This window comes from Diplodia corticola (assembly GCF_001883845.1).
Source record: "Diplodia corticola strain CBS 112549 chromosome Unknown scaffold10, whole genome shotgun sequence".
Lineage (NCBI taxonomy): Eukaryota > Fungi > Ascomycota > Dothideomycetes > Botryosphaeriales > Botryosphaeriaceae > Diplodia > Diplodia corticola.
The window spans coordinates 400,867-425,268 of record NW_017971489.1 but is presented as its reverse complement, the minus strand read 5'-3'; the positions used below and the strand labels follow the sequence as shown (position 1 = coordinate 425,268).

At 59.2% G+C, this 24,402-nt stretch overlaps 8 protein-coding genes across 8 annotated transcripts; 3 read left to right on the top strand and 5 right to left on the bottom strand.

Annotated features, from left to right (window-relative positions):
• Nucleotides 1–621: 621 nt before the first annotated feature.
• On the bottom strand, nt 622–2,775 carry BKCO1_10000128 (glycoside hydrolase family 76 protein; the record flags this gene model as incomplete). Its single annotated transcript, XM_020269309.1, has 1 exon — nt 622–2,775. One exon carries the CDS (start codon nt 2,773–2,775, stop codon nt 622–624), a length of 2,154 nt encoding a protein of 717 aa, XP_020132884.1.
• A 1,611-nt stretch (nt 2,776–4,386) lies between these two features.
• Nucleotides 4,387–5,000, bottom strand: BKCO1_10000127 (rna-binding domain-containing protein; the record flags this gene model as incomplete). Its single annotated transcript, XM_020269308.1, has 2 exons — nt 4,387–4,638; nt 4,770–5,000. 2 exons carry the CDS (start codon nt 4,998–5,000, stop codon nt 4,387–4,389), a joined length of 483 nt encoding a protein of 160 aa, XP_020132879.1.
• Nucleotides 5,001–5,428: 428 nt separating this feature from the next.
• Nucleotides 5,429–6,094, bottom strand: BKCO1_10000126 (l-psp endoribonuclease family protein; the record flags this gene model as incomplete). The annotated part of the gene is made up of 4 exons (XM_020269307.1): nt 5,429–5,590; nt 5,673–5,840; nt 5,974–5,987; nt 6,052–6,094. 4 exons carry the CDS (start codon nt 6,092–6,094, stop codon nt 5,429–5,431), a joined length of 387 nt encoding a protein of 128 aa, XP_020132878.1.
• A 620-nt stretch (nt 6,095–6,714) lies between these two features.
• BKCO1_10000125 (adenine phosphoribosyltransferase) lies at nt 6,715–7,446 on the bottom strand (the record flags this gene model as incomplete). The annotated part of the gene is made up of 2 exons (XM_020269306.1): nt 6,715–6,872; nt 6,936–7,446. The coding sequence occupies 2 exons, from the start codon at nt 7,444–7,446 to the stop codon at nt 6,715–6,717; spliced, it is 669 nt and encodes a 222-aa protein (XP_020132877.1).
• A 2,043-nt stretch (nt 7,447–9,489) lies between these two features.
• On the top strand, nt 9,490–11,736 carry BKCO1_10000124 (p-loop containing nucleoside triphosphate hydrolase protein; the record flags this gene model as incomplete). Its single annotated transcript, XM_020269305.1, has 1 exon — nt 9,490–11,736. The coding sequence occupies one exon, from the start codon at nt 9,490–9,492 to the stop codon at nt 11,734–11,736; it is 2,247 nt and encodes a 748-aa protein (XP_020132876.1).
• A 1,752-nt stretch (nt 11,737–13,488) lies between these two features.
• BKCO1_10000123 (membrane bound c2 domain protein) lies at nt 13,489–18,616 on the top strand (the record flags this gene model as incomplete). Its single annotated transcript, XM_020269304.1, has 7 exons — nt 13,489–13,683; nt 13,954–14,212; nt 14,275–16,659; nt 16,719–16,859; nt 16,916–17,061; nt 17,115–18,402; nt 18,522–18,616. 7 exons carry the CDS (start codon nt 13,489–13,491, stop codon nt 18,614–18,616), a joined length of 4,509 nt encoding a protein of 1,502 aa, XP_020132883.1.
• A 1,682-nt stretch (nt 18,617–20,298) lies between these two features.
• BKCO1_10000122 (glutamate carboxypeptidase ii) lies at nt 20,299–22,770 on the top strand (the record flags this gene model as incomplete). Its single annotated transcript, XM_020269303.1, has 2 exons — nt 20,299–21,256; nt 21,311–22,770. 2 exons carry the CDS (start codon nt 20,299–20,301, stop codon nt 22,768–22,770), a joined length of 2,418 nt encoding a protein of 805 aa, XP_020132882.1.
• Nucleotides 22,771–23,578: 808 nt separating this feature from the next.
• On the bottom strand, nt 23,579–24,294 carry BKCO1_10000121 (uncharacterized protein; the record flags this gene model as incomplete). The annotated part of the gene is made up of 3 exons (XM_020269302.1): nt 23,579–23,946; nt 24,018–24,227; nt 24,285–24,294. 3 exons carry the CDS (start codon nt 24,292–24,294, stop codon nt 23,579–23,581), a joined length of 588 nt encoding a protein of 195 aa, XP_020132881.1.
• Nucleotides 24,295–24,402: the final 108 nt, after the last annotated feature.

Here is a 24,402-nt window from a genome sequence, read left to right as displayed (position 1 = left end):
TCATGAGTGTAACTTTCCACACACGGACACGAGCACGACGCGACCACGACGATGATCATGCGGGCTGGCCCTGAGCGCCACAATCCCTCGGCTGGTCCTATTCCGCGAAGTTGTTGACGCTGACCTCAGACAACCAGCTGCCCGTCCACCAACCAGTGTAGGGGTTGACAATCGCGGATGTCTTCTCTGTAGGGATGTTCGAACACCGCAAAAAAAAAAAAAAAACGTTGTATTCCCCGGGCTAATGCCTCATGACCTGCCTCAATCCAATCTCCACGAGCTTACAACCCACGTGGGAAGATAAGTAAGGATATCTACGCTATGAAAAAAGACGAGACAAAAAACGTACATGAGCCAGAAAAGAATCCAAGCCGTCCAACATGATATACCCGCGTGGAACTGACACAAGCAAGCTCAAGAGCAAGAAGATGTGCGTCCAACGACGACGACGAAAGGAAAAGGCAACACCTATCAATGCTTACCACTTCCTCTCAAACCGCGCGTTGTCATCATCGTCAACGTCGTCGTCATCCCCCGCATGCACAAAACAGACACAACAATCCCCCAACCCAACCCCTCATTCCATGCAACAAACATATCTCTCCCCCATGACCCACCCACTCACTCCCTATACATATTAACAAATTCCCACAACGCCCTAACGACCGCCACGCCGCCACCCTGCGTCTCAACCGTCCGTCCTCTACCTCTATCGTTCTTATCCCTCACCTCCGCACCGCTCTTCCTCACCTTCATCGACGACGTCAGCCTCGACGACGACGACGACGACGACACACTCCCGCCAGTAGCCTTACCTCCAGCCACAACAGCATCATCATCACCAAACTCCATGAACGAAGGCAACCCGTCTCCCACTTTCGGCGGGCCGCCGCCGTTGTTGCTGCTCCAATCATAATCCCTGATCGGCAACCACAACCCACCACCCAGCAACACTTCCTCATCGTTCCTGTAATCCACCGCACCGACCGGCAGCGGCGGAACCTCAACAACAATATCATCATCATCATCACCATCACTATTCGCAGCAGCAGCAGCACCCCACCACATGCCGAACCTGCCCTCGGCGTCCCTCGAGCGCAGCGCCATGCGCGCGTTGTGCGCGACCCACGTGGCGTATTCCTTGCAGCTCTGGCGGTGCAAGGAGGCGGTGGCGGGGTCGGCGCCGTGGGTGATGCCGCCGGGGACGCGGGCGCGGAGCGGGAGCGGCTCGCAGAAGAGGGTGAGGTGGTGGAAGAAGATGCCCTTGAACGTCTGGCCGTTCTGGCTGCAGCTGGCGGCGGCGTCGCACTGCTCCTCGAGCACGCCGGCGCGGCCCATGCCGTGCCATTTGCTCGGGTCTTCTCGCGTCTCCCTTTCATCGTCGAGTTCCACTACTACCTCCTCGTCGTCATCTTCATCCTCGCTGTGATGAGGACGATGATGGCGGCCCCCGTCACCACCACCGCCACCCCGTCCTCGTCCACGATGCCGCCGCTGCCGCCGCCGCCGCCGCTCCTCGTGCTCGGCCCAGCCCGTGGCCTTGATGACGTTGCGGACGAGCTCGTGGCCGTCTTCCAGGTACCAGCGCTCGCCGGTGGCCTCCCACAGGCCGCGCAGGCCCGACAGCAGCACCCCCTGGTTGTACGTGTACGTCATCTCGTTGCGCTCGTCGCACTTGCCCGTGCCGATGGTGCCGTTCTTGCCCCAGTCGGTGATGTGGAAGCCGTCGACGTACAGCCCCTGGTCGTTGGTCATGTTGCTGCCGCGCAGCCACTCGTAGCCCCTCACCGCGGCCGCGAGGTAGCGGGCGTCGTGTGGGCGGGCGGTGGGCAGCCCGCCATCACCATCGTCGCCGCCGCCGCCGCTGCCGCCAGCGCTCTGACTCTGACCCATGAACGGGGACGAGTTGTCGTCGCCGGGGAAGTACAGGTACATGCCGATCGAGGCCGAGATGAAGAGCTGGTTCGTGATGGCGTTCTTGTACGGCGTCAGGCGCGGGTTCCACGTCATGCCGCCGCCGCACAGCTCCGTGTCCCAGCCGGCGGACGCGATGTTGTAGAAGATGTGGGCGCGGTGGGCGAAGCCGGGCGCGAACTGCGCGCCGTACCACGAGCCGTGCCGGGCGTCGCGGTGGTGGCCGTAGTGGCGGCGGGCGTGCACGTCGATGAACTTGATGCTCTCGAGCCAGCCGAGCACGACCCACAGCATGTCGTCGTAGGCCTGCATGCGCAGGCTGAAGGCGTCCTCGCCGAAGTAGTACGCCACCGACTGCGAGAAATACCGCCCGATCTCGTTCTCGATGCGCTGGCCGTCGACGGCCGGCCGCTCCGCGCCCGGCAGCACGTACTCGAGCGAGCGCGTGAGCGAGTGCAGCGTCGCCGACACGAAGGTGGACATGACGGCCGCGGTCCAGTCGATGGCCGACGGCCACTGGCCGAGCCACAGCTCGAAGTAGCGCGATTGCATCGTTTCCAGCGCGTTGTGCAGCTCCTCCAGCGGGTTCAGAGGCCAGTGCACCTCCCCGCCGCTCTCGGGAGGGATTGCGGCTGCCGGTGCGGCATCGTCGTCCGGGGTGAGGCTGGCCGGGCGGGGGTGCGTGAACGGCTTCTGAGCGGCGTTGGCAGCGGCTTCGGCGATGTCGCGTGACAGGGACGGCGTGTCGTAATCAACAGTCGCGTTGACGGGAGCGCAAAGCAGGGCGATCGAGAGGAGGGCAAGGAAAGTGAGGGCATGGCATGGTTGGAGGAGGGCGCTCTGGGGCAATCGCGAATGCATGACGTCGCGAGACTGGAGCTGGAGCTGGGCGGCGATAAGACGACAGCTGGCCGCGGACGAGCGGCGGGGAAAGAGCGAGCGAAGAGTCAGAGAGAACAGTGCATGAGTGAGACAGGTGCGGCGGCGGCCAGCAAGGTGGGAAACAAGGAGGAGACGAAGTGAGAGGCCTCTCGGCGTTCCTGCGTCGAGGAGGCTCAGGCGGTGGTGTGGTGGCCCTAAGCTGAAGAGGCAAGGATGCCCTTAGCAGCAGTCACTCGCTTGCACCCGCGACTCGCGACACTTCCCCGCAGCAACACCAACTCCTGCGGCTGAAACCCACAAGCCGCGCGGCGCTGTGATTGGCGCCTACGTCATGGACGAGCCCTGGACAACCCCTCGCCTCACCAGTTTCGAAGCTTCATCATCAACTCGATGGCGCGTTGCTGTAGCCCAACAGTCTGATAACCCTTCCCCGCAATCGTAGCCGCAAGCCATGCGAGAAGCGTTGCTGGGCATGCGGGGAGCTGCCGCGGCCAATGCTCATCAGCTGACTGCAACCGTTGAGATTTTTTCAGCCTTTTATCGATTTCACGGGAAGCCACTGCACTTCTACAGCACATCAGTGCCTCGATGGTCGAGAGCTACCACCAGCGTTTGATGCCAACGTTCCATTGTTGCTTCCTGTCCCGTGCATCTCAACAGACGCGGGGTGGTCGCATCCTGGGAGCTTACGCCGCGCTGGTGCGTTATCGATCCGCTACGAGAGGGTGTACAGCCAAGACACTGCGCGGCCAATGACCCCTGTTTTCGGAGGCGCCCTGAGCCTTGAAGTGGTGTTGTCGTGAAACCCGCCGGTCCAGTTAGAGCTTCCAGCAACTCCGACCCTCTTGTCACCTGTGATGTCTGGGCCTTGACAAATATTTCGCAATATCCTTGTATACATTGCTGCCGTGAAACATGTCGCTTCGCTTCAAGTGCCGAAGGCTGTGAACTGTTCTTGGCTGTGCAACCATGATGGGTGTGCAGGAGCTCCTGGCTCATCACGCTCATTTTATCCGGACCTGGGAGCTGGCTCACGCAGTCCACAGCGAATTGGTCTAGCCACTGAAGGTTCCGCAAACAGCCAATCGGCTAGGAATACTCAAGAACTGTAACTGCTTAAGGACTGCAACCACGGTAGCTACAAAATCGGTCATCCGGTAGTGGGATTGCCCGTTAGTTATTGCATTATTGTTTTATATTCCAGAGCCAGGATTCCACATCCGACTTGGCGTTCAGCTAACGCCAGCGTGTAAATCGTCTCAAATAAATGCTCATCGTCTGGGTGTCTGACCTCAGGTCAGCTGCTGCGTCCATTGCGGAAACAAGAACAAGGAGCTGGGCGAGACTTACTGTTGAACGTTTGAAAGACCAGCTCGTCCGGAGACAAGCCGGTAGCATGCTTTTAGATTCGATACTACCCACTCGGGATCATGACCCGCGGTATAGTGTGCATTCCAGGGATCCCTCATACCTCTCACACCTCCTGCTTCCTTGCTCCAATGTGTCCCCAATCTCGCGCACGAATTGCTCAAGCCAAAAAAAAAGCCCGGGTGTGTGCCTTTCGCTCGTATCCCCCTTTCCCCCCCGCCTTCACTCGGCGTCGTCCCTCATGACATCCTCCGGGCTCCTACTGCGGCCGCCGCGCTCGCGATCCTCGGGACTCCTGCTCCTCGGCCTGCCGCGTCCACGGCCGCCGCCGCGCGGGCCGCCCGCCTGCTTGGGCGGCGGGCGCACGAAGGCGTAGTCGACCGAGATGTTTTGGTCGAGCAGCGTCTTGCCGTCGGCGCCTTCGATGGCCGCCTTCGCCTCCGCCATGGTCGGGTACTCGACCAACACGTAGCCCTGCACAAAAAGTAAAAAGAGTCACAGTCAGCCTCCTCCGTTCCCTCAATTCCTTCTGTTTGTTTCCTCAGAGACGGCAGGTTTGCTGCAGACATTCATTTTGGGGGCATCCGGTGGTGAGGACGACGCACCTTGACATAACCGGTACGGCGATCCAGGTTGACGTGCAGGTTCTTGATTTCGCCGAACTCGCCAAACATGTCCGTCAGGTCCTCCTCGCTGGCCTCCTCGTGGACGTTGGTGATGATGATGATCCAGCCTTCGATCGAGCGCACCGCCACGGCGTCGTCCTTGGTGCGCGCTTCGCTACTGCCCTTGGTGTCGGCGGGCTGAATGTCGACGTCCATTTCGGCGTCGGCCATGGCTGATACGAGTGTGTGGGGTTACGGAGAAGATACGGCGGCGAGTGGTGGGAGGAGAGCGGGGGAAAGGTTCGCGGTGGGTGAGGCGGTATTGGAAGGTTGATTGCGGGTAAACGATGTGGTGGCCCTCGGAGGTGATGCGCGCGCGGTGTTGATGCGCTTCGCTTGGCGCTGACGTCCCGCCCCATGCGCCAGCACCGCACCCGGCGATCTGCTGCCAATTCACTTTCTATTTGGTGCACGCATAGAGGAGCAGTATAACAGCTTGGAGGGTCCATAGAGCCCAGCATTTACGCAATACGAGGTGTATCACGATGTTCAGATTTGGCTCGTCAATGGCTCAATTGCTTCTTGTATTCATTTTTGTTGCAGACCTCAGACGTGCTGTCAGGGATCCGAGCTATACCGTGGTGTCTCCAGCAAGTTGCTTAAGCCTTGCCAGCGATGGCAATGCACTCAATCTCCACCGGAACGCCCTTGGGGAGTTGCTTGACGGCGACGCAGCTCCTGGCCGGCTTGTGGGCGAAGAACTTCTCGTAGACGCCGTTCATTTCACCGAAGTTGGCCATGTCGTCCAGGAAGACGTTGACCTAAACGTGGGTCCCGTCCGTCAGCACCCATGTTTCACACGCATGTGCCACAGCAGGCCGATGCCGCTAACGATCAACGCACCTTGAACACGCGAGAGATGTCAGAGCCGGCCTCCTGGAGGATGGCAATGATGTTGTTGCAGCAAGCCTCAGTCTTCTGGCCAATGCTGCCCTCGATCAGGTTGCCCTGGGTATCGGCCGGGATCTGGCCCGAAACGAAGATTTGCTGACCGACCTGGACGGCTTGGGACTAGAGAACAGACTGCGTCAGCGGCGTGGCCGATACGCGCGAATGCATGTGTGTAAGCGGGCTGCAGCCGGAGGGCTGAGCTTCGACGCGAGGCCGTGAGGATCGGAAGCTTCGGGGAGGATGGCGAACGTACGTAAGGGCCGGCGGCTGTTCAAGGTGCGTTAGCTGGGGCAAAGGCGGGTTGTTTTGGTGTCTCGGCAGAGGAGCTTACGAGGGCAGGCCTTGGCGGTAAAGATCTTCTGCATGTCAGACATGTTGCGAGTTGGCTGGCGAGGGTGCAGTCGAGATGGAAGGGGCAATTGGCGGAGTGGACGGGCGAGGCAGAGGACGGAAGGGCGTGAGAGCAGGCGTAGTGTTGTGCGTTGGGGCATCATCGAAGACATTCCGAAGAGTCACAGCACAGGTTTTTGGCGGGGCATGGCGGGGTGCTCACGAGAGATTGCCGACGCATGGCCGATAAGGCAGGCCAGCTTCAATGGAACTTACTTTTTATCTTCAACAAACAATCAGGTCTTGCTACACGCGCATGTGCCCCAGCCGTTCAATGGCCGAGGGCCGATCAGAGGAAATCCGGACGCATGGCTGAAACAAAGCAGAAATGGCGGCGCTCACGCTGCAGATAACGGATGGCCCTCCGGCGCCAGAAGAGGCCCTATCTCACAACCCCGACAAAGTTTCCCATCCGTCAGCCTTGAGAAATGGTAGGAAGCAGCGCCTGCAGTCTTCCGCGGCCCGACGGCCCCCAGGAATTTTTTTCTTTTTAAAATTGTGACGTGTCAAGGATATGCAGCTAAACGCAGGCCGGGCCTGGAGGTGGTCGGGCGCTTCGGGCGCATTCGGGATCGGACAAAAAAAGTCTAAGCCGCCAATATGTCTACGCCGACTTTTCCTCCTGGCCCGACAGCAACGTGTAGACGGGCGCGGCGAGCTTGTCGCGGCCCTTGAGGAATTCGAGTTCGAGAATGAAAAGGTAGCCCAGCAGATCGCCTCCTAGTCTCTTGACCAGGTCGCCAGCCGCCGCCGCAGAGCCGCCTGTGGTGGCACGTCATCAGCACGGCGCAACGCGTTATCATGTGGGCGCGTGGCGCCACTTACCCGTCGCAATGATGTCGTCGACAATGATGACCTTCTGGCCGGGCTTGATGGCGTCGGCCTGCATCTGGAAAAAGTCCTCGCCGTACTCCTTCTGGTAGCCGGCCGTCTCGGTCGGGCCGGGCAGCTTGCCCTGCTTGCGGACGGGCACGAAGGCGGCGCCCAGGGCCAGGGCCAGGCTGGGGCCGAACAGGAAGCCGCGGGCCTCGAGGCCGACGATGACGTCGGGCTTGGTGGCGTAGTTCTTGGAGACGTGCAGCTCGAGGGCGCGCACGAGCTTCTGGTGCAGGTCGGCGTCGGCGAAGATGGGCAGGATGTCCTCGAACAGGATGCCGGGGGTGGGGAAGTCGGGGAACTGGCGCAGGGCGTTCCTGAGGTTTACTTTAAGATGGGCGAGTTCGGCGGTGCCGGCGGCAGCGGAGGCGGAGAGCCCTCTTTGGGAGGCATCGGCGTTGATGGTCGGGTCGGGCGCGCTGGGAGGAGGGTGGGCGCTGGTCGCGGTGGAATTGGTCATCGTGAAGGAGAAGAAGGAGAAGAGGGAGCCGGGAGAGCGGTGGCGGGCTGGCTAATAATATCTGCTGGCAGAGGGAGTCGACTGCCTGGCTCAGGGTTCTGGCACGAAATTCACAGCACCCGGCGCCTCGCTAAGCCGCGGCGGGCAAGTCGCGGCGGGCCGGGCGACGCGAGCGCAGCGCGGCCGGAGTCAGACTGCATTTTTGTGGGACATGGGCAGGCACTCTCTGAGCGCCATCGTGCTCCCTGCACACCACCAGCCTGCCGTGGCGCCCGCGGCCTGCAGCAGCCCAGCGCAGCCCAGCGCAGCCAGAGCCCTGCCCTGCCCTAGCGGCTGTGATACGCCCGCCGCTGCCATCATCCGCACGCTCTAGCCCGCGCTCGTGCAACACCTCTATCGGCCCTTGGCCGTCTGTGACTGTGATGGCGGGTTTCTTCCCGGCTTGATGCTGACCGGCCGTCGACCTGTATCCAGCAGCGCGCTCCCGGTCGCTCCCTGTCGCTTCTAGAAGCCCGCGCCCGCCGTCTCGCAATTCCGGGCCTTCTTCATGCGCGGGAAAAGTGCTCAGCGAGACACCCGCGGACCTTGCAGCATGGCGTGCGCGTCGCTGCACTTTGACTGGGCCGGACCGCGCCCGCAAAGGCCGCGCCGCCTCGTGTCCCCGCGGGTCCGGGAAGCAAATGGCTCAAGCACGCTCGCGGTATACATAAGATGCTGCTGGCACCCCGGATGTCTCCACTGCGCCATGGCACAATCGCGGCAAGGGACCGCCGACGGGGCTCTGGAGAAAGTCGCGCCTCCTCGCGCGTCTCGTACGACGTCCAACGTGGACAGCCGGCACTGGCACGCTGGAGCCGCGGGAGCCCTCAACAGCACATGCCGTCTGACCGCTGCCGACGGCGAGGACAAACGCCCCGGGACGTTGAGCGGTTCCATGACTCGCGGTGAGACAGCGTCTTCCGACAGGCTGCCCCTCGTCCATCACAGTGCTGAGCACCCCGATCCCGGCGCCGCGGCTTCCAAAACATTTGAGCCTTCTGTGCCCCGCGAATGGTGCTACACTCCTCCTACACGGGCAGCGGAAGCACGCATCCGGACGCAGGCCTGTAGTCCCAAGTGCATGAATACATGCGTCCAGACGGGGGGATCCACCGTATCGTGGTGAGATATCCAGATGTAGGGGGCTTCCATCCTTCTGCAGCTAGCTGGGCCGGCGTCCGCAGGCCGCAGGCAGTCACCCCGCCCCCTCACTGTGTGGCGCCAGCTGTGGCTTGACCCTCGCACGGCCACACGGACCGCCGTCACTGTCCACCGCCTGCAAGGCAACAGCCAACGGTGACTCGCCGTGTACCACGGCGCACCTCACCGCTGATGCCTCTGGCCTCCACCGAGTGCGCGTCGGTTGCAACCGGTGCCATTGGCGCTGCTCCGTGGCGCCTGTCGTCGCCGATGTATTCGAGCTCACCTGCAGCCGTCCTACCGGGGACGACCCGGGAGGTTCGAGCTGTCGCTTGTCACTTGTTCCCTACTCGATATACATGCCGCATGTAGCCTGTCTTAGCTGCAGCCCGCGCCAGTTGGCAGCGTGAGACGGGCGATGTTCAACGCGTGTGCGGCCTGCTGCGGCCTCTCAGAAGGCTCCATCTCAGCCTCATCTAGGCCGCGGGTGGATAGTGCCAGGCAACAAGCCGTGGGGCCGATACCTCATTGGATAGCGCTGCTGCTTGCGCTGCCCGGATTCGCGTCTTCTCCAATATTGATGTTCAGGTCCTAGGGCAGGCAGCAGCAGCGGTGTCCTTAAAAGAGTAGCATCGGCGACAACCAGTCTTGCTGCACCATCTATGACTCTTTCACCCGCCACCGCCTAGCAAACACAAAACGGCGCCCGCAGCATCAAGTGTTGTTGCTTCACTTCCATCTTCCATCTTCCAATCGATACCCTGCACCACCGCCATCAGCACATCACTTGACCTGCCCTGCCCCGCGCTGCTCCTCTTATTTCCCAACAATCCCCAAGCCTTGTCAAAGGCAAAGCGCTTCACCATGGCGCCGCACATGTACGACAGCTCGTCGTCCGAGCATGCTGATGCTCCGAAGCCAGTGACGCAGGCACAGAAAGACAGCACCAAGAACACCACACACTGCTGCTGCTGTTGCAGGAAATCTTCCGAGCCGGTGGCAAACGGCGAAAAGGCGACAGAGACTAACGAGGAGAAGAGCGAAGATGGCAAGGCAAAGGACGAGAAAGAGGAGGACAAGAAGGACAAGCCGGCAGAGACTTTGGATCCTTCCAAGGTCGGCATGTCGTGCGGTCTGAAGAACCTCTACTCCGGCAAGGAAGACAAGAGGGGCAGGTTCACCTGGGAAAATTCTCCGCCCGAGGACATCGGCAAGCCCGTTGAGAATGCGGAGACGGCAAAGTGGGCACTCCTCGTGCGGAACATCAAGGTGTACAACGACCCTCGAAAGGTCCTGGAGATGCATTCCATCGTCATCCAGAGTCCACTCTTGAAGAAGCTCCTGGAGCGCGTTCTCAAAGGCTACCCCGGCGTCACTGCTGGTTTGAAGCGGCTGGAATTCGATGGTCGTTTCCAGCCGCTCATCCACAGGTGGCCCCAGCTGAAGCTCGCAGTCGATGAGCTGGATCCCAATTCGAAATCGGAAGATGAGCGGACGACCAAGGAGCACGCTGGGGTGCTCCTTGACGTGCTGAACTCCGAGTTCAAGGACACCATCGAATCGTCCCAGGACTTGATCTCCAAGTCCGTCATGACCTATGAGCATCTGTGGACCCTGTTCCAGCCTGGCGCCATCATCTACTGCCGTAACGACGGCCAGGAGACTGCCATGAAGCTCGAAAATACCCGATATGGCTGCGACGAGAACCAGAGACCTACCTTTATGGTACGTTGCAAGTACGTCGATTGGAACGGCGCGCAGTTCGGAACAAGCCGCCTGAACATCAAGATCTACGGCTACGCAGGGACCAAGCCCATCCACCAGCTTGCCGCATATCCGATCGAGTATCACCAAGACCCGGAAGGTCTGCGTAAGAGGCTGGTGGAGAGAGGCGCCAAGTTCGAGGCTCTCGCTGGCTCACACTACAAGGGGTACCACGGCCTTGCATGGAAGGAGGACGGCTGGGGCAAGAAGCAGAAGTACAGCATCAAGGGACGCGTGGTCATTGATACGTACGGCTGGAACCGTTTCGAGCCCAACTTCGCCATCTACACCAACCCTCTGACGGACAAGCAAACGACGTCCGAAGGTCTCGCCGACACTTCCGGCGACGACGAGGCGGACGGCTACGACAGCGACAACAACTCTTACTGCGGCTCCGAAGTCCAGTACGATGGCATGCCCTGTGATGGCGATTTTGAGGACGAGAACGAGGAGACGAAGCGCCCCCGTCTCACTGAAGAGCAGAAGCTCATCGCTACTCCGCTTGTCCGAGGCTACTCTCTCAAGTCGAAGCAATGGCTGAACCTGTTTGTAAACAGCGTGCGTGAGATCGAATGGCAGACGAACGCCTTTGAGTCTCTCGTGCTGCCCTCCAACCAAAAGGAGTTGATCCTCGGCTTCACCGAGACCCAGCGGAAGGTGAAGGCCTCATTCGACGACGTCATCGAGGGCAAGGGCAAGGGCATCATCCTCCTGCTTTGCGGCCCCCCCGGTGTAGGAAAGACGCTCACGGCCGAGTCGGTTGCCGAGGAGATGCGCGTTCCGCTGTACATGATGTCCGCGGGCGACCTCGGCCTGGACCCCGGCTCGGTGGAGCAGAAGCTGTCGGACATCCTGGAGATGTGCACCAAGTGGAACGCCATCCTGCTGCTCGACGAGGCGGACGTGTTCCTGGAGGAGCGCTCGCTGCACGAGCTGGAGCGGAACAAGCTGGTCACCATCTTCCTGCGGATCCTGGAGTACTACGAAGGCATCATGTTCCTGACGACGAACCGGGTGCAGACGTTCGACGCGGCCTTCCAGTCCCGCATCCACATCTCGCTCGAATACCCCGAGCTCAGCGTCAGCTCCCGGCTTACCGTGTGGAACAACTTCCTGGCCGCGTCGCCCGAGAAGCATGCCATCACCGAGCGGCAGTTGGATTCGCTGTCTCTCATGAGCATGAACGGGCGGCAGATCAAGAACGTGCTCAAGACGGCGCAGCTGCTGGCGTCGAGGAAGGAGACGGCGCTGACGTACGACCACGTGTTGACCGTGTTGGATGTCACGCAGCATCTGCACAACGCCAACAGGGAAACCGAGAGGACCAAGTCGTCGATCTTTTGCTGAGGGCGAGGCGTTCTAGAAGGAAAAAAGTGAGATGATGAGATGATCAGGGGATTTGCTTTCAGTCTCGATCCGGGAGATTTGCAGCGCGCCGGCGGGGTTTAGTATTTTTAGAGATCTCCTTTGACGTCGTCATTTGCAGCATCGGAATGGGGTGGCATTGCGATTTTCTCATAATGGTGCTAAGGAGTAAGGGGAAGGGAATTTCGCAGACGGGGATTTCGCTAAGGACAGACGGGGTTACAAAGAGAAGCCGTCGATCATTTTGGTGGATAGGGAAGGGGTAAAGGGGTGACTCAGAGGCAAGGAGTCTCGGCTAGATATTTAAACAAAAAGGACCATTAACCGCACGTGCTTTTGATAAGTGATCACAGCGGTGATGAGAGGCGTTTAAGGATTCCGGCTGGCGGATAGGTGGCCTGTATGCCGGGGCCGGCAGGGCCGGAAGCATGTGGGGAACTCAGCGCTCAACAACAGGCGCACAGCACGTCAGATTAATGGCCGTCGCATGAGATAGCGCGCAGAGTGGATGCAGCCGACGGCGTCATCGGCCTCGGGCCGGACGGGTTTTCAGCTGTGCATGGAGGGGCTGGAGCTGGAGGGGCCAGGGCACGGCAAACGGCAGCTAAGCGAGATGCCTTATTGGAGCAGCGGCGAGGCGACATGACTTGCGCCGCTGCGCTGGACGATACGCACGGCCGCCGGCCATGACAGGGTCTCGCGAGAGCCATGATGCCACTGCTGGAATGCGAGTGATTAGGTTTGCGCGTAGCCGACGGACGCCTTGCGGTGCGTCAGGCCTCAACCTTTTTTTTTTCTCTGCTTTCTGGTGCGGGAATGCGCGCGCTGCAGCAGACGGATGTGATTTGCGCAGATGGCCGGCACGGGGCCGGGAGCACCCTTCCAGAAGTCAGCGTCACGCGTCGATCCACCGCCATCCCAATGATGAACACAGTAGCCCCGGCGCATCACCGTGGCTGTGCACGAGTGGTTCAGCTTGCCCTGGATCCTGCGCACAGAGGGTGAGAGGGTGAGCGAGCTTGGGTTGGGCGGTCGCGCGCCAGCCACCTGGGCGGCGGCGCCTAGCTCGCGCTTCGTGAGCGGGCGGGCGGGTGTGCGTGGCGTGGTGTCGTGCGTGTGTGCTAAGCTGGGCTGGTGAGGCTGGGGAGCACGGCAGCAGCAGGTTTTACGGGGGTGCGTGGGTGCTTGGTGCGGCGCGCAGGGGCCTGAGCTCAGCGCGCTCGATCGGCACGGGCTGCACGTAATGGCTCGGCGTCATTGATGCCACAGTGTACCTCTGGCGGGCTGCCAGCGTGTGCAGACTGGAGCCGCCGTCCAGCGCCGGTTGAACACGCGCGCGCGACCTTGCCCGCCCCAACCGACGACGCGCGTGTGTGTGTGATCGGCCTCAGCGGCCGCCCAGCTTGGCAGTGAGCTCCCAGCGCGGGGTGGTGGCCTAGCCGGACGCAGCAATACAGCAGGGTCCAAGCTCTTCGCTCAGCCAAGGCCAGCACGCCAACTTCCCATCGCCGTCCTACCAGCCCGATCGCAGCCATAGGAGCCCGCCTCCATATCACCTCACCCAATTCTCTCGCCCTACCCAGGTACGCTCGTGTCCTCATCGCCGGCCCGGCCTGCCTCAGCAGAGCGATTGACCTCTCCGCCGCCTCAGCAGCTTGCCCACCACCACGCCGCTGCCCCCGGACACACCTCCGCCCATTCGTTGCGCAACCCCCACCGAGGGCATAGCCAGCCATGGCCTCCCGGCAGGACGCCGAGCTCAAGCAGCAGGGCGCCATCGAGGCCGCACAGGACCCCAACACCAGCGTGTCGCCCGAAGCGGCCGAGCAGAAGGTGCTCGACGAAGGCCGCAAGGCCGGCGGTGCTGGGGCCGCCCTGGCCTTTAACCCCGACGACTCGCCCCAAGAGAAGGCTGCCCAAGCCCGCTCTGTAAGTGCTCCGCCGACCCAGCGCCTCGCAAATTACCAATTGTGTGCCCCTTTGGCCGACCCACCCGCGCGCCTGCACGGCAAGCGTGGCCCGGCACCGTAGATCCGCGCAGCACTGACGGTTTTACTCGGCAGCATCTTCCGCCAGGGTTTCACCACGACCATAAACCCAAGGCCACAGCTCTCGTGTCTGATGTCGTAAGACCCCGCCCTCGCCGCCATGGGGTTTCTGTCCCGCCACAGCACGACAATCCCGCTAATCCGCGTCCAGGACGACGGTTCTACGCCCCAGTATGCCCTGCCCTCGCCTTCCAAGGCCGGTGCCATTGAGCCGCCCCCGGTCTCTCCCACGGCTAAGTCGGATGCCTCGGCGGTGACCGCCCCAGAAGACGAGGAGAAGCGTTGGGACCGCGTTGGCTGGGCCCCTCGCTTCGGCATGCCTGGCGATTTCGAGGACGACGATGCAGATGGCACATTGGCAGACCACCAGACGCTCCTTGAGGGTGCGCTGGATGACAAGTTCTTTGGAGGTAAGCATCGCTCTGCGCTCAGCAACCTGTCCGTATCCGCTCTGACAAAACGTGTCCTCTAGACTGGTACCAGAACGCTGGTGTAATTGTCTTCTCTTGCTTTGCCTCATGGATCATAGCCGTCCTGGGCGGTGGCCTGGGCTGGCTTTTCATCGTCATGGCTTTCTGCGCGACCTACTACCGTACCTCGATCCGCCGTGTGCGGAGAAACTTCCGAGACGACCTCAACCGCGAGATGGCCAAGGCCCGCCTGGAAACGGACACTGAGAGCCTTGAGTGGATCAACAGCTTTCTGGTCAAGTTCTGGCCCATCTACGCCCCGGTTCTCTGTGCTACAATTGTCAGCTCAGTCGATCAGGTTCTCTCGACTTCTTGCCCCACTTTCCTGGAGAGTCTGAGGATGAAGCTTTTCGTTCTCGGTACCAAGCCGCCGCGCATGGAGCACGTCAAGACTTACCCCAAGGCCCAGGACGACATCGTCTTGATGGACTGGAAGTTCAGCTTCACTCCAAATGACGTCTCGGATCTCACGGCTCGACAGATCAAGAACAAGCAGAACCCCAAGGTCGTGCTCGAGATCCGCGTCGGAAAGGGCGTGGTCAGCAAAGGTCTCGACGTCATCGTCGAGGACATGGCCTTTTCCGGTATCATGAGGCTGAAGGTGAAACTTCAGCTTGCTTTCCCGCACATCGAGAAGGTCGAGTTCTGCTTCCTTGAGAAGCCCCACATCGACTATGTCTGTAAGCCTCTTGGTGGTGACACCTTCGGTTTCGATATCAACTTCATCCCTGGTCTGGAGTCGTTCATCCAGGATCAGATTCACGCCAATATTGGTCCCATGATGTACGCGCCAAATGTCTTCCCGATTGAGATCGCGAAGATGTTGGCTGGCAACCCTGTCGATCAAGCTATTGGTGTGCTGCAGATCACTTTCCACAGCGCCCACGGCCTGAAGAACCCCGACAAGTTCTCCGGCACTCCTGATCCCTACGCGACTGTCTCTATCAACAACCGGGAAGTTCTTGGGCGCACGAAGACTGTGTTTGAAAATGCTAACCCCACCTGGTCCGAAACTGTCAACGTTATTGTTACGACCCTGAAGGATACTCTTACCCTGACGGTCTACGACTACAATGAAATTCGCAAGGACAAGGAGCTTGGCGTTGCCTCGTTCGCTCTTGATCAGCTTGAGGAAAACGATTTCTTTGAGAATCAGAGTCTCGAGGTCCTGGCCAATGGCAGAGCGCGCGGTACCATTCAGGCTGACATCCGTTTCTTCCCCGTCCTCGAGGGCTTCAAGAACGAGGATGGCACGGAAATGCCTCCCCCGGAATCGTCTACTGGCATCGTTAAATTCACCGTTGAGCAAGCGAAGGAGCTTGACAATAGCAAGAGCATGATCGGTCAACTCAACCCCTACGCAGTGCTTCTCCTGAATGGCAAGGAAGTCCACATTTCGAAGAAGCTCAAGCGCACTAACAACCCGGTCTGGCCTGATGCCACCAAGGAACTGCTCATCACCGACAGAAAGAAGGCTAAGCTTGGTCTGGTCATCAAGGACGACCGTGACCTCGCAACCGATCCCATTATTGGCACGTACCAGATCAAACTTACTGATATGCTCGACTTGATGGAGAAGGGCAAGGATTGGTTTAACCTGGCTGGTGTCAAGACTGGCCGCGCCAAGATGACGCTCCAGTGGAAGCCTGTTGCCCTGAAGGGCGCTCTTGGCGGCGGTGGCGGCTACATCAAGCCTGTCGGTGTCATGCGTCTTCACTTCCGCGGTGCCCGTGAGCTGCGCAACCTCGAGGCCATGGGCAAGTCTGATCCCTATGTTCGTGTCTTGCTCTCCGGTATCGAAAAGGGTCGCACTGTTACATTCAAGAACAACCTCAACCCCGACTGGGACGAGGTCGTCTACGTCCCTGTTCACACAGCTCGCGAGAGGCTTATCCTTGAAGTCATGGATGAGGAAACCGTTGGCAAGGATCGCTCCCTGGGTCATATTGAGCTTCCTGTGGAGGATTTCCTCAAGCAAAACGAGAATGGCGAGTATGAGGTGTTTGAGGATAAGTCCATCTTGTCTCAGGGTCTGCGCACGAGCCCCACGTCCCCGCCCAAGGGTACCCTCAACTATTCGGCCTCGTTCTACCCCGTACTCAACGTCGTCGACCCCGAAGATGAGGACTCGGACGAGGCACGCAGCAGCATGGATACTGGGCGTCCTAGTCTGGACTCGAGACCCGCTCGCACTCCTGGCCACACTCCGAAGAGCAGCACCGGTTCCGCAAAGCTCGCTGAGCGCGATCTCAACCGCGTCAGCACTAATGGCTCTGCCGATCTTGCCAAGAAGCTCGCCGAGGGCGAGAAAGAGCAAGAGGAAGAGATCGAGAGAAAGCCAGAAGCGCCAAGGATCACCTTGAATGCCGAGGAGCTGAGCGAGTACGGTAAGCTCTGCATTCAATTCAACACTTCGGCTAGAACAAGACTAACATGGAACGAACAGAGTCTGGTCTGCTTGTCTTCAAGCTTGTCGAGGGCGAATTTGCACACACGGACTGCTACCTTGAGGTTCTTATGGACGACCAGATCTTCGCAAGCTACTCTAGTTCAAAGATTAGGTCGAAACACACGACTTTCAACGAGAGTAAGCCTTCCATTCCTCTCTGGTTGATACTGTTGCGAACGCTAATCACCTGTCAGTTGGCGATGCCATGATCCGTGAATTGGACTTCTCACGCATCACCCTGCGCCTTGTCGAGCACCTCGACAAGAAGGGCGAAGGCGAGGAGGACGAAATCATCGGAAAGCTCCAGGGATCTACTCTTGATACTCTCCGACGCTGTCTGGTAAGCGCTTCCCCATATGTTTTTGGTATTAGTCAATCTAACGATGTGAGTAGTACACTCCGACGGTTCTTTCCTTCCGCGACAAGAATGGCAAGGAGAACAAGGTCACTGTGTCGCTCAAGTATCTCCCTGTGAAGATGAAACTGGATCCCTCGGAATCGTTCAACAACAGCGGAAATCTCCGTGTCGATGTTCTTGATGCTGCAGATCTCCCCGCTGCGGATCGCAACGGCTACTCCGACCCGTACTGCAAGTTTGTGCTCAACGGAAAGGACGTCTACAAGACCGATAAGCAGAAGAAGACGTTGCATCCCGCGTGGAACGAGTTCTTCGAGGTTCCGGTCAGGAGCAGGACCGCTGCAGAGTTCAAGGTGGATGTGTACGATTGGGACTTTGGCGACAAGGCTGACTTCCTGGGCGGTGCTGCCATCGACCTCACCGTACTCGAGCCTTTCAAGCAACAGGAGGTCACTCTTGGTCTCAATGGCAAGAGCGGCGCCATCAGACTAAAGATGCTGTTCAAGCCAGAGTTCGTTATGCGCTCGAGGCAAGGCTCGTCGACATTCTCCGGAACATTCGCTGCTCCTGGAAAGGTCATCGGCGCTCCCGTCAAGGGCGTTGGCAAAGGCGCAGTATTCGTTGGAGGCAATGTCATCAAGGGCGCAACGTTCGTCGGTGGTGGCGTTGGAAAGGCTCTTGGCTTGAAGGGCCGCCGCAAGAGCCGTTCAGCCAACACGGGTGATAGCGATGACGAGTCACCCCCACCACCACCACCTGTACCTGCACCGAACGGCGAGGCTGCTGGGAGCTCATCCCCTCCGCAGATCAATATTGACTCGGCAGAGCCTCCTACCACTCCGCATCAGCGCCACAAGTCCATGGGCGCTGCGTCCATCGCCTCCGGTTTCGGTCCGTCGCCCGGTGGTGCGGAAACCGGTGTTGCATCGATTGCCATTCTGACCGCCATGGGCTACCCGCCCTCGGCCAACGTTCGCGTCCACCTGGCCATGTTGAACAACAGAAACCAGCTGAAGGAGATCCATAAGACCAAGGACATCAAGTCTTCCTCTGGCACAGTCGACTTCGATCCCCACCGCGAGACGGTCAGGACGCAGTGCACAGCTGATACGCAGTTCAAGATCACCGTCAAGGACCACAGCACATGGGGCTCTGACGACGAGCTCGGCGAGCACGTCTTCTTCCTGGATGACCAGGGTAGCGGCGGCACCGAGAAGGTGGTCAAGGCAGGAGCTGGCTCGGTCTTGCTCCGCACAAGTTTCATGTCCAGCGACCAGATGAGCAACGCGGCTAGCGGTAGCCCGAAGAGCATCAGGACGAGGGGTATGTTCGGTTCTAGGAGAGACAGAAGCGTGACCCCAAGTGGACATTGAATCACTAAATGAACGAACAACATCAGGTCGATTTTGAAACGGGGATTCCTAAAAAAACAAACGGGATAGGCTTCACGGACTGCAAAAACGGGACTAGGAGTAAACAGGCCTGCGGATATGACGAAGAGCGCACGGCTGCTCTCGAGAGCGGCGGCGCCAAGTGACGCACGCGAACGACGGACGGCAGGGCGAGTTGCTAGGGTCGTGGTGTATTGTAGTACGGATGGGTTAATAGGGACTGTTTTTTTTTATTCTGTTTTCTTTTTTCTTTTCTTCCTGCACCCTGTTCTTTCCCTCTCCTCCTCTCCGTTTCTCTGGGGAAAGGCATTCTCCATAGGGATATGGCTTGGGTGATTAGGTGGGCGACTGGTGATTATTATTAGTCTTGTATACAGCTCGACAGACCTGTTTCTCTACCTTTGTTGCTCGCTACCCTACCTTTTGGCTCCTTGCCTCAGCTGTACTTGTCGTTTGTGGTGTGTTTGCTTTTCTTGTTTTTTTTTTTGTGATTGCCGCAACATGCGATACCAGAGTGTATTTTTTCCCCCCTCGTGTGTGTACACGCGTGCAATTTTTTTAGTCCGTGTAGAGTCGAGTCAATAAAACTGTGTAAAAAGACTTATTCGAACTGCTAACCTGCGTATACCTGTGAGAGTTGGATATCGAGGTTGAGTCTCGACTACTGTCCGCCACCTAGGCATGGTGCATGTAGGATGGAGTCTTAGTACTGCATTTACTTCACTGATATGAGATGATTGTTGGAGCTTTGTCGTGAGAATCAAGGGGAAGGAAAGTGTCAGAAGTAGTCGTGATGTTTGGAGAGACGGGAGATGGGAAGCGACAGTCACTGGCTAGATATATATAAGGATATCTATCTTAGTAGCAGTTGGTGCAGAGAAATAAGTCGAAAGCTTTGAGGTAGCATGGCTACTCACTCACTCACGCACGCGCTCACTCAGGGAATGAAGAGGGAGGGGGCTTATTTGATCGACTTCATTGTGCCCAGGTCGGTTCATATGGCGTTTGAGATACAGTTGACCTTTTTCTTACCAATGATTGAGCCTCACTTATCATTTCTTGTCGAGAGCAAGCGACGCCGAGCCGGCACATTGGTTTGACCCGAACTTGCACGCGGAGCTGCAGAAATCAGCCGAGCCTCCCACTTTACGGGGCTTCCAAAGCTGGGCGAGTCCTCCTCGCTTCGGCATGATTCTGTTACGTTCTCTCGAGCCGGCACGCTTCTTGCGGAATAGCCAGGGGCATGTCTAGCCTCGCGATCACGCGTTGTGAATGGTCGCGGAGAAAGAGGCGTGAGAAGCTGGGCTGCTCCGGACAGAAGGGTAGCTACGCAGGATGCACAGACAAGGCTAACCGGCTATAGCAGCGCATCGGGCTGTCTGGTGACGATCAGATGGTGGTGAAACTGGCGTGCTAGGGAGACGCTTGTTCGGCGTCATCGACTGGGAGCATCCGAGCTTTTGATGGCCTTCCAGCAGTCGCAACTATAACGCGTCTTGCGCTAGCAGTGCGCATCGTAGATACGTAACGTGCGGGTTCTGGACATGTTTAGAGATGCTATGGACGGCGAAGGGAGATGGATAGGATGGCGCGGAGGTCAGGTTGTGGTTCCGTTGTGGCGGCTCGGCCAAGGCGCGCGGGCAGCCGATCGCATTTCTCCGCAAGGATGACGGAGCCGTGGAGCAAGAAGCTGGAGCTCGTCAGTTGCGGGTCCAAGCTCGACAGCTGGTGCTGGTACATCAACACCCCATCCCTCGCCCTCTCACTGCTCCTCCATCGCACATGGGGCAGCTGAGTTCTCCATCTCCCCGCTAGCCGCTCGCCTGCAATGGTCACGACCCACGACGAGAAGCAAGCCGCAATGGCCGACGAACGCACCCCGCTCATCGCCGTCGTGCGGGTTGGAGAGCGCCCGCCGCGATACCCTAACCACTCCCTCCGCCGCATCTGCACCTACGTGCTCGCCATCGTCCCCGCCATCGTCCTTGGCGCTGTTCTCGCCTCGCTTTTCATCCTCCCTCCATACTACCCCGGCGACAAGGCCATCGCCGACAACGAGTTCGCCGCCGCCATAAGTGGGGGCCACAGTCTGAGCCATGCCTGGCCTTTGAGCGACGGCTTGAGCTTCGAGGAGCTGGAGGAGATTCTCCTGACCACCCCCAGTGCCGAAAAGGCCCGCGAGTACAGCAAGTACTACACGGCCGGGCCCCATCTGGCCGGCAAGAACATCAGCCAGGCCATCTGGACCAAGGAGAAGTGGCAAGAGTTTGGCGTCCCCAAGGTCGACCTTGTGACGTACGACACCTACCTGAACTACCCGCTCGGCCACCGCCTGGCGCTGCTCCAAAAGAGCAACGAGTCCGAGAGCGATACCGAACATGTTGACGCCTGGAAGGTGGCGTACGAGGCGAGCCTGGAAGAGGACGTCCTGGAGGAAGACCCTACCAGCGGCCTCGAGGATCGAATCCCCACTTTCCACGGGTACAGCGCGTCCGGAAACGTGACCGCGCCCTACGTCTATGTCAACTACGGAACCTACCAGGACTACGAGGACCTGCTCAAGGCCAACGTTAGTCTGGAGGGCAAGATTGCGCTTGTCAAGTACGGAGGCATTTTCCGCGGCCTCAAGGTCAAGCGCGCCGAGGACCTGGGTATGGTTGGCACCATCATCTACTCCGACCCTGGTGATGATGGAGAAGTCACCGAGTTGAACGGCTACAAGGCCTACCCCGAGGGCCCCGCCAGGAACCCTAGCAGTGTCCAGCGCGGCAGCACTCAGTTCCTGAGTAAGTTTCCTATCTTCTTGTCTCGCTTCAGTGCATCGACTGACCGATTTCCAGGTTTTGCTCCTGGCGACCCTACAACCCCCGGCTACCCGTCCAAGCCCGGTGTTCCCCGCGACGAGGTCAAGGGCAAGATCCCCTCGATCCCCTCGATCCCCATTTCCTACACCGATGCTCTGCCGCTGCTCAAAGCTTTGAATGGCCACGGCCCCAAAGCCGACGACTTCAACAAGTACTGGAAGGGCGGCGGTCTTGGTCACAAGGGCGTCGAGTACAACATTGGTCCCTCTCCTGACGATCTGGTCATCAACCTTGTCAACGAGCAGGAATACGTCACTACTCCCCAATGGGATGTCATTGGCATCATCAACGGTACCATTCCTGACGAGGTCATCGTCCTCGGCAACCACAGGGATGCCTGGATCGCGGGTGGCGCTGGCGACCCCAACTCGGGCTCTGCTGCCTTCAACGAACTGATCCGCTCCTTTGGCATCGCTCTGTCCAAGGGGTGGAAGCCCCTCCGCACCGTCGTCTTCGCCAGCTGGGACGGCGAAGAGTACGGCCTCATCGGCTCGACAGAGTGGGTCGAGGAATACCTGCCCTGGCTGAACGCGGCCGCCGTCGCCTACATCAACGTCGACGTCGGCGCCACGGGCCCGCACTTTGGCGCCTCGGCCGCGCCCCTGCTCGACGGCGCCCTCATCGAGGCCACGCTCAAGGTCCAGAGCCCCAACCAGACGGTCGCCAACCAGACGGTGGGCGACGTGTGGGACCGGCACATCAGCACCATGGGCAGCGGCTCCGACTTCACGGCCTTCCAGGACTTCGCCGGCATCCCGTCGGTCGACCTCGGCTTCAAGCCCGACGCCAAGAGCCCCATCTACCACTACCACAGCAACTACGACTCGTTCGCGTGGATGGACCGCTTCGGCGACCCCGGCTTCGCCTACCACGAGACCATCGCCAAGGTCTTCGCCGTCCTCGCCGCCCAGCTCATCGAGTCGCCCGTCATCGCCTTCAACGCGACCAACTACGCCGTCGGCCTGCGGCGCTACCTCCAGTCAGTCCTGGACAAGGCGGACGCCGACTCCCCCAAGGGCGTCATCAGCAAGTGGCAAATCGCCCGGCTGGTGGCGCCCATCGCGAAAGCCATCGACAAGCTGCACCAGCAGGCGGCGCGCGTCGACGCCGACGCGGCCGAGCTCCGCGACGAGATCGCCCGCAACAAGATCCCGTGGTGGAAGTGGTGGAAGAAGATGGCGCTGTACCGCAAGGTGCGCGCCGTCAACGTCAAGTACAAGTTCCTCGAGCGCCAGTTCCTGTTCGCCGGCGGCCTCGACGGCAGGCCGTGGTTCAAGCACGTCGTTTTCGCGCCGGGGATCTGGACCGGGTATGCGGGCGCGACGTTCCCCGGTTTGGTGGAGGCGGTCGAGGCGGGCGATCTGGCGGCGGCGGAGAAGTGGGCGGGGATCATTAAGGGGTTGGTGTATAAGGCTGTGGGGAGCTTGAAGCATTAGTTAGGTTGGGTTGGGGTGGATAGGGGGTAGATTGCTGTGTGTGGGTGTGTGTCTGTGAGAGAGTGTGAGTGACGAAGGATTGGGAAAAGCGCGAGGGAGCGCGAGAGAGAAGGGTAGAGCGAGAGATATGAATGGATGATGTCAGGGTCTTTGTTGGATCAGCGTTTTCGTACACTCGTTGGATATCTATACAGCTTTGTATCAGAGCTTTTCGTACCTCCTATGACACTTGGGCGGCGCTTGGAAGATCGCCTTCTTTTTGTTTTCCTTTGTGGTGGGGAAAACCTTGATAGCTGCTACGCTCATGATGTCTCTCAATCGAGTTTCTGCCAGAGAAGAGAATGATCTGCTGACATGTGCTAGCACATCGCCGTTTTCTTTTTCAGGGAAATTAGAAGCGTCTTCTTGAACCTTGCCCGGCCGCTCCCTGCATGGACGACGACGGGGAACCAGTCAGCCACAGTCAGTCAGTCAGTCGGTCGGTTTGGTAGGTAGGTAAACCACCTAGAGCTCCCTGTCTTCTCGAGCGTTTGATCGTTTCAAGCGAAATTTATTTGGTGGCGGCGGCATCGTCGTCGTCCAACGACGGCTGCTTGCCTTCCCACCTACCCGCTTTTCTGCCCTTCTGCCTGCCCTTCTGCCTGCCCTTCTGCCGGCCTGCTGGCTTGTCTTGTCACCAAGCTGCTTCTGCTTCGAACGGCAGCCGTACGTATGTACCTCGTATGTATGTATGAACCCTGCCCAGCTGAACTCATGCGACATAGCAGCGGTAGCAGCAGCACAAGTCGGAAATGTCTACCACATTTCGTTAGTTCGTTTTCCGAGCAGAAGAAAGCCCAGAAGGAACAACGAAGCTCGTCCACAGCCATATTGACGTTTTGGCATTGGCGCTCAACGACGGTTTGGCCGTCTTCGATCGGCCCGTCACGTTGGCGAACTCGACCCGAGCAGCTAGCCTTCGGATGGCGCGCTGTTGTTCTTGTTGTACATACGTATGTGACAAGAATGTCCTCCTCCGTGTGCGAGGCCGAGTGGCGAAGTTCGCGGAAAGCTGTGTGTTTGTGTCGGGCAGGATTTCGCGCGCTTGTGGTGTACGAGACGTCACCTCAAGCCATGGCTGTCCCTTTGTGCAAAAGATCTTTGGGTAGTTCGAGCTGATGGGTATGACACGAGCGCCTGGATTGTTATGTCAGACTGTCCGTCGCAAAGTCTCAGTGTCTCCATCGTTCGCGTTGTCTCATGCTTACAAAACCTCGTTCGTTTGGCGGAGACGGATGGGTTTGGTGGGCGATGATGACCGCCGCCGCCGCCGCCGCCGCTGCTGCTGCTGCTGCCGCTGCTGAGAAAGAGGCGATGTCCCTTGAGCTTGCCGTTGGAGGTATTGGAGCTTTGCGTAGCGGGAGTGAGCGGTTTGCTGTATGTTCGCGTCATCGGCTTACTGCTCGGTGAGTTGTCACCTAGGTTCGTGAGTTTCAGTGGCGCGTTCTGTGTATCTGTTGTCGTATGGTACATACCATAGGACATGCAGCAGCGATGCTGACCGTGTCGGAACTGCATGCTGTCACACTGGGAAATGGAAGAGGATGACCGTGGCGTTGTTGTGCTAAACTACGCGCAGGTTCTCACTCAGCA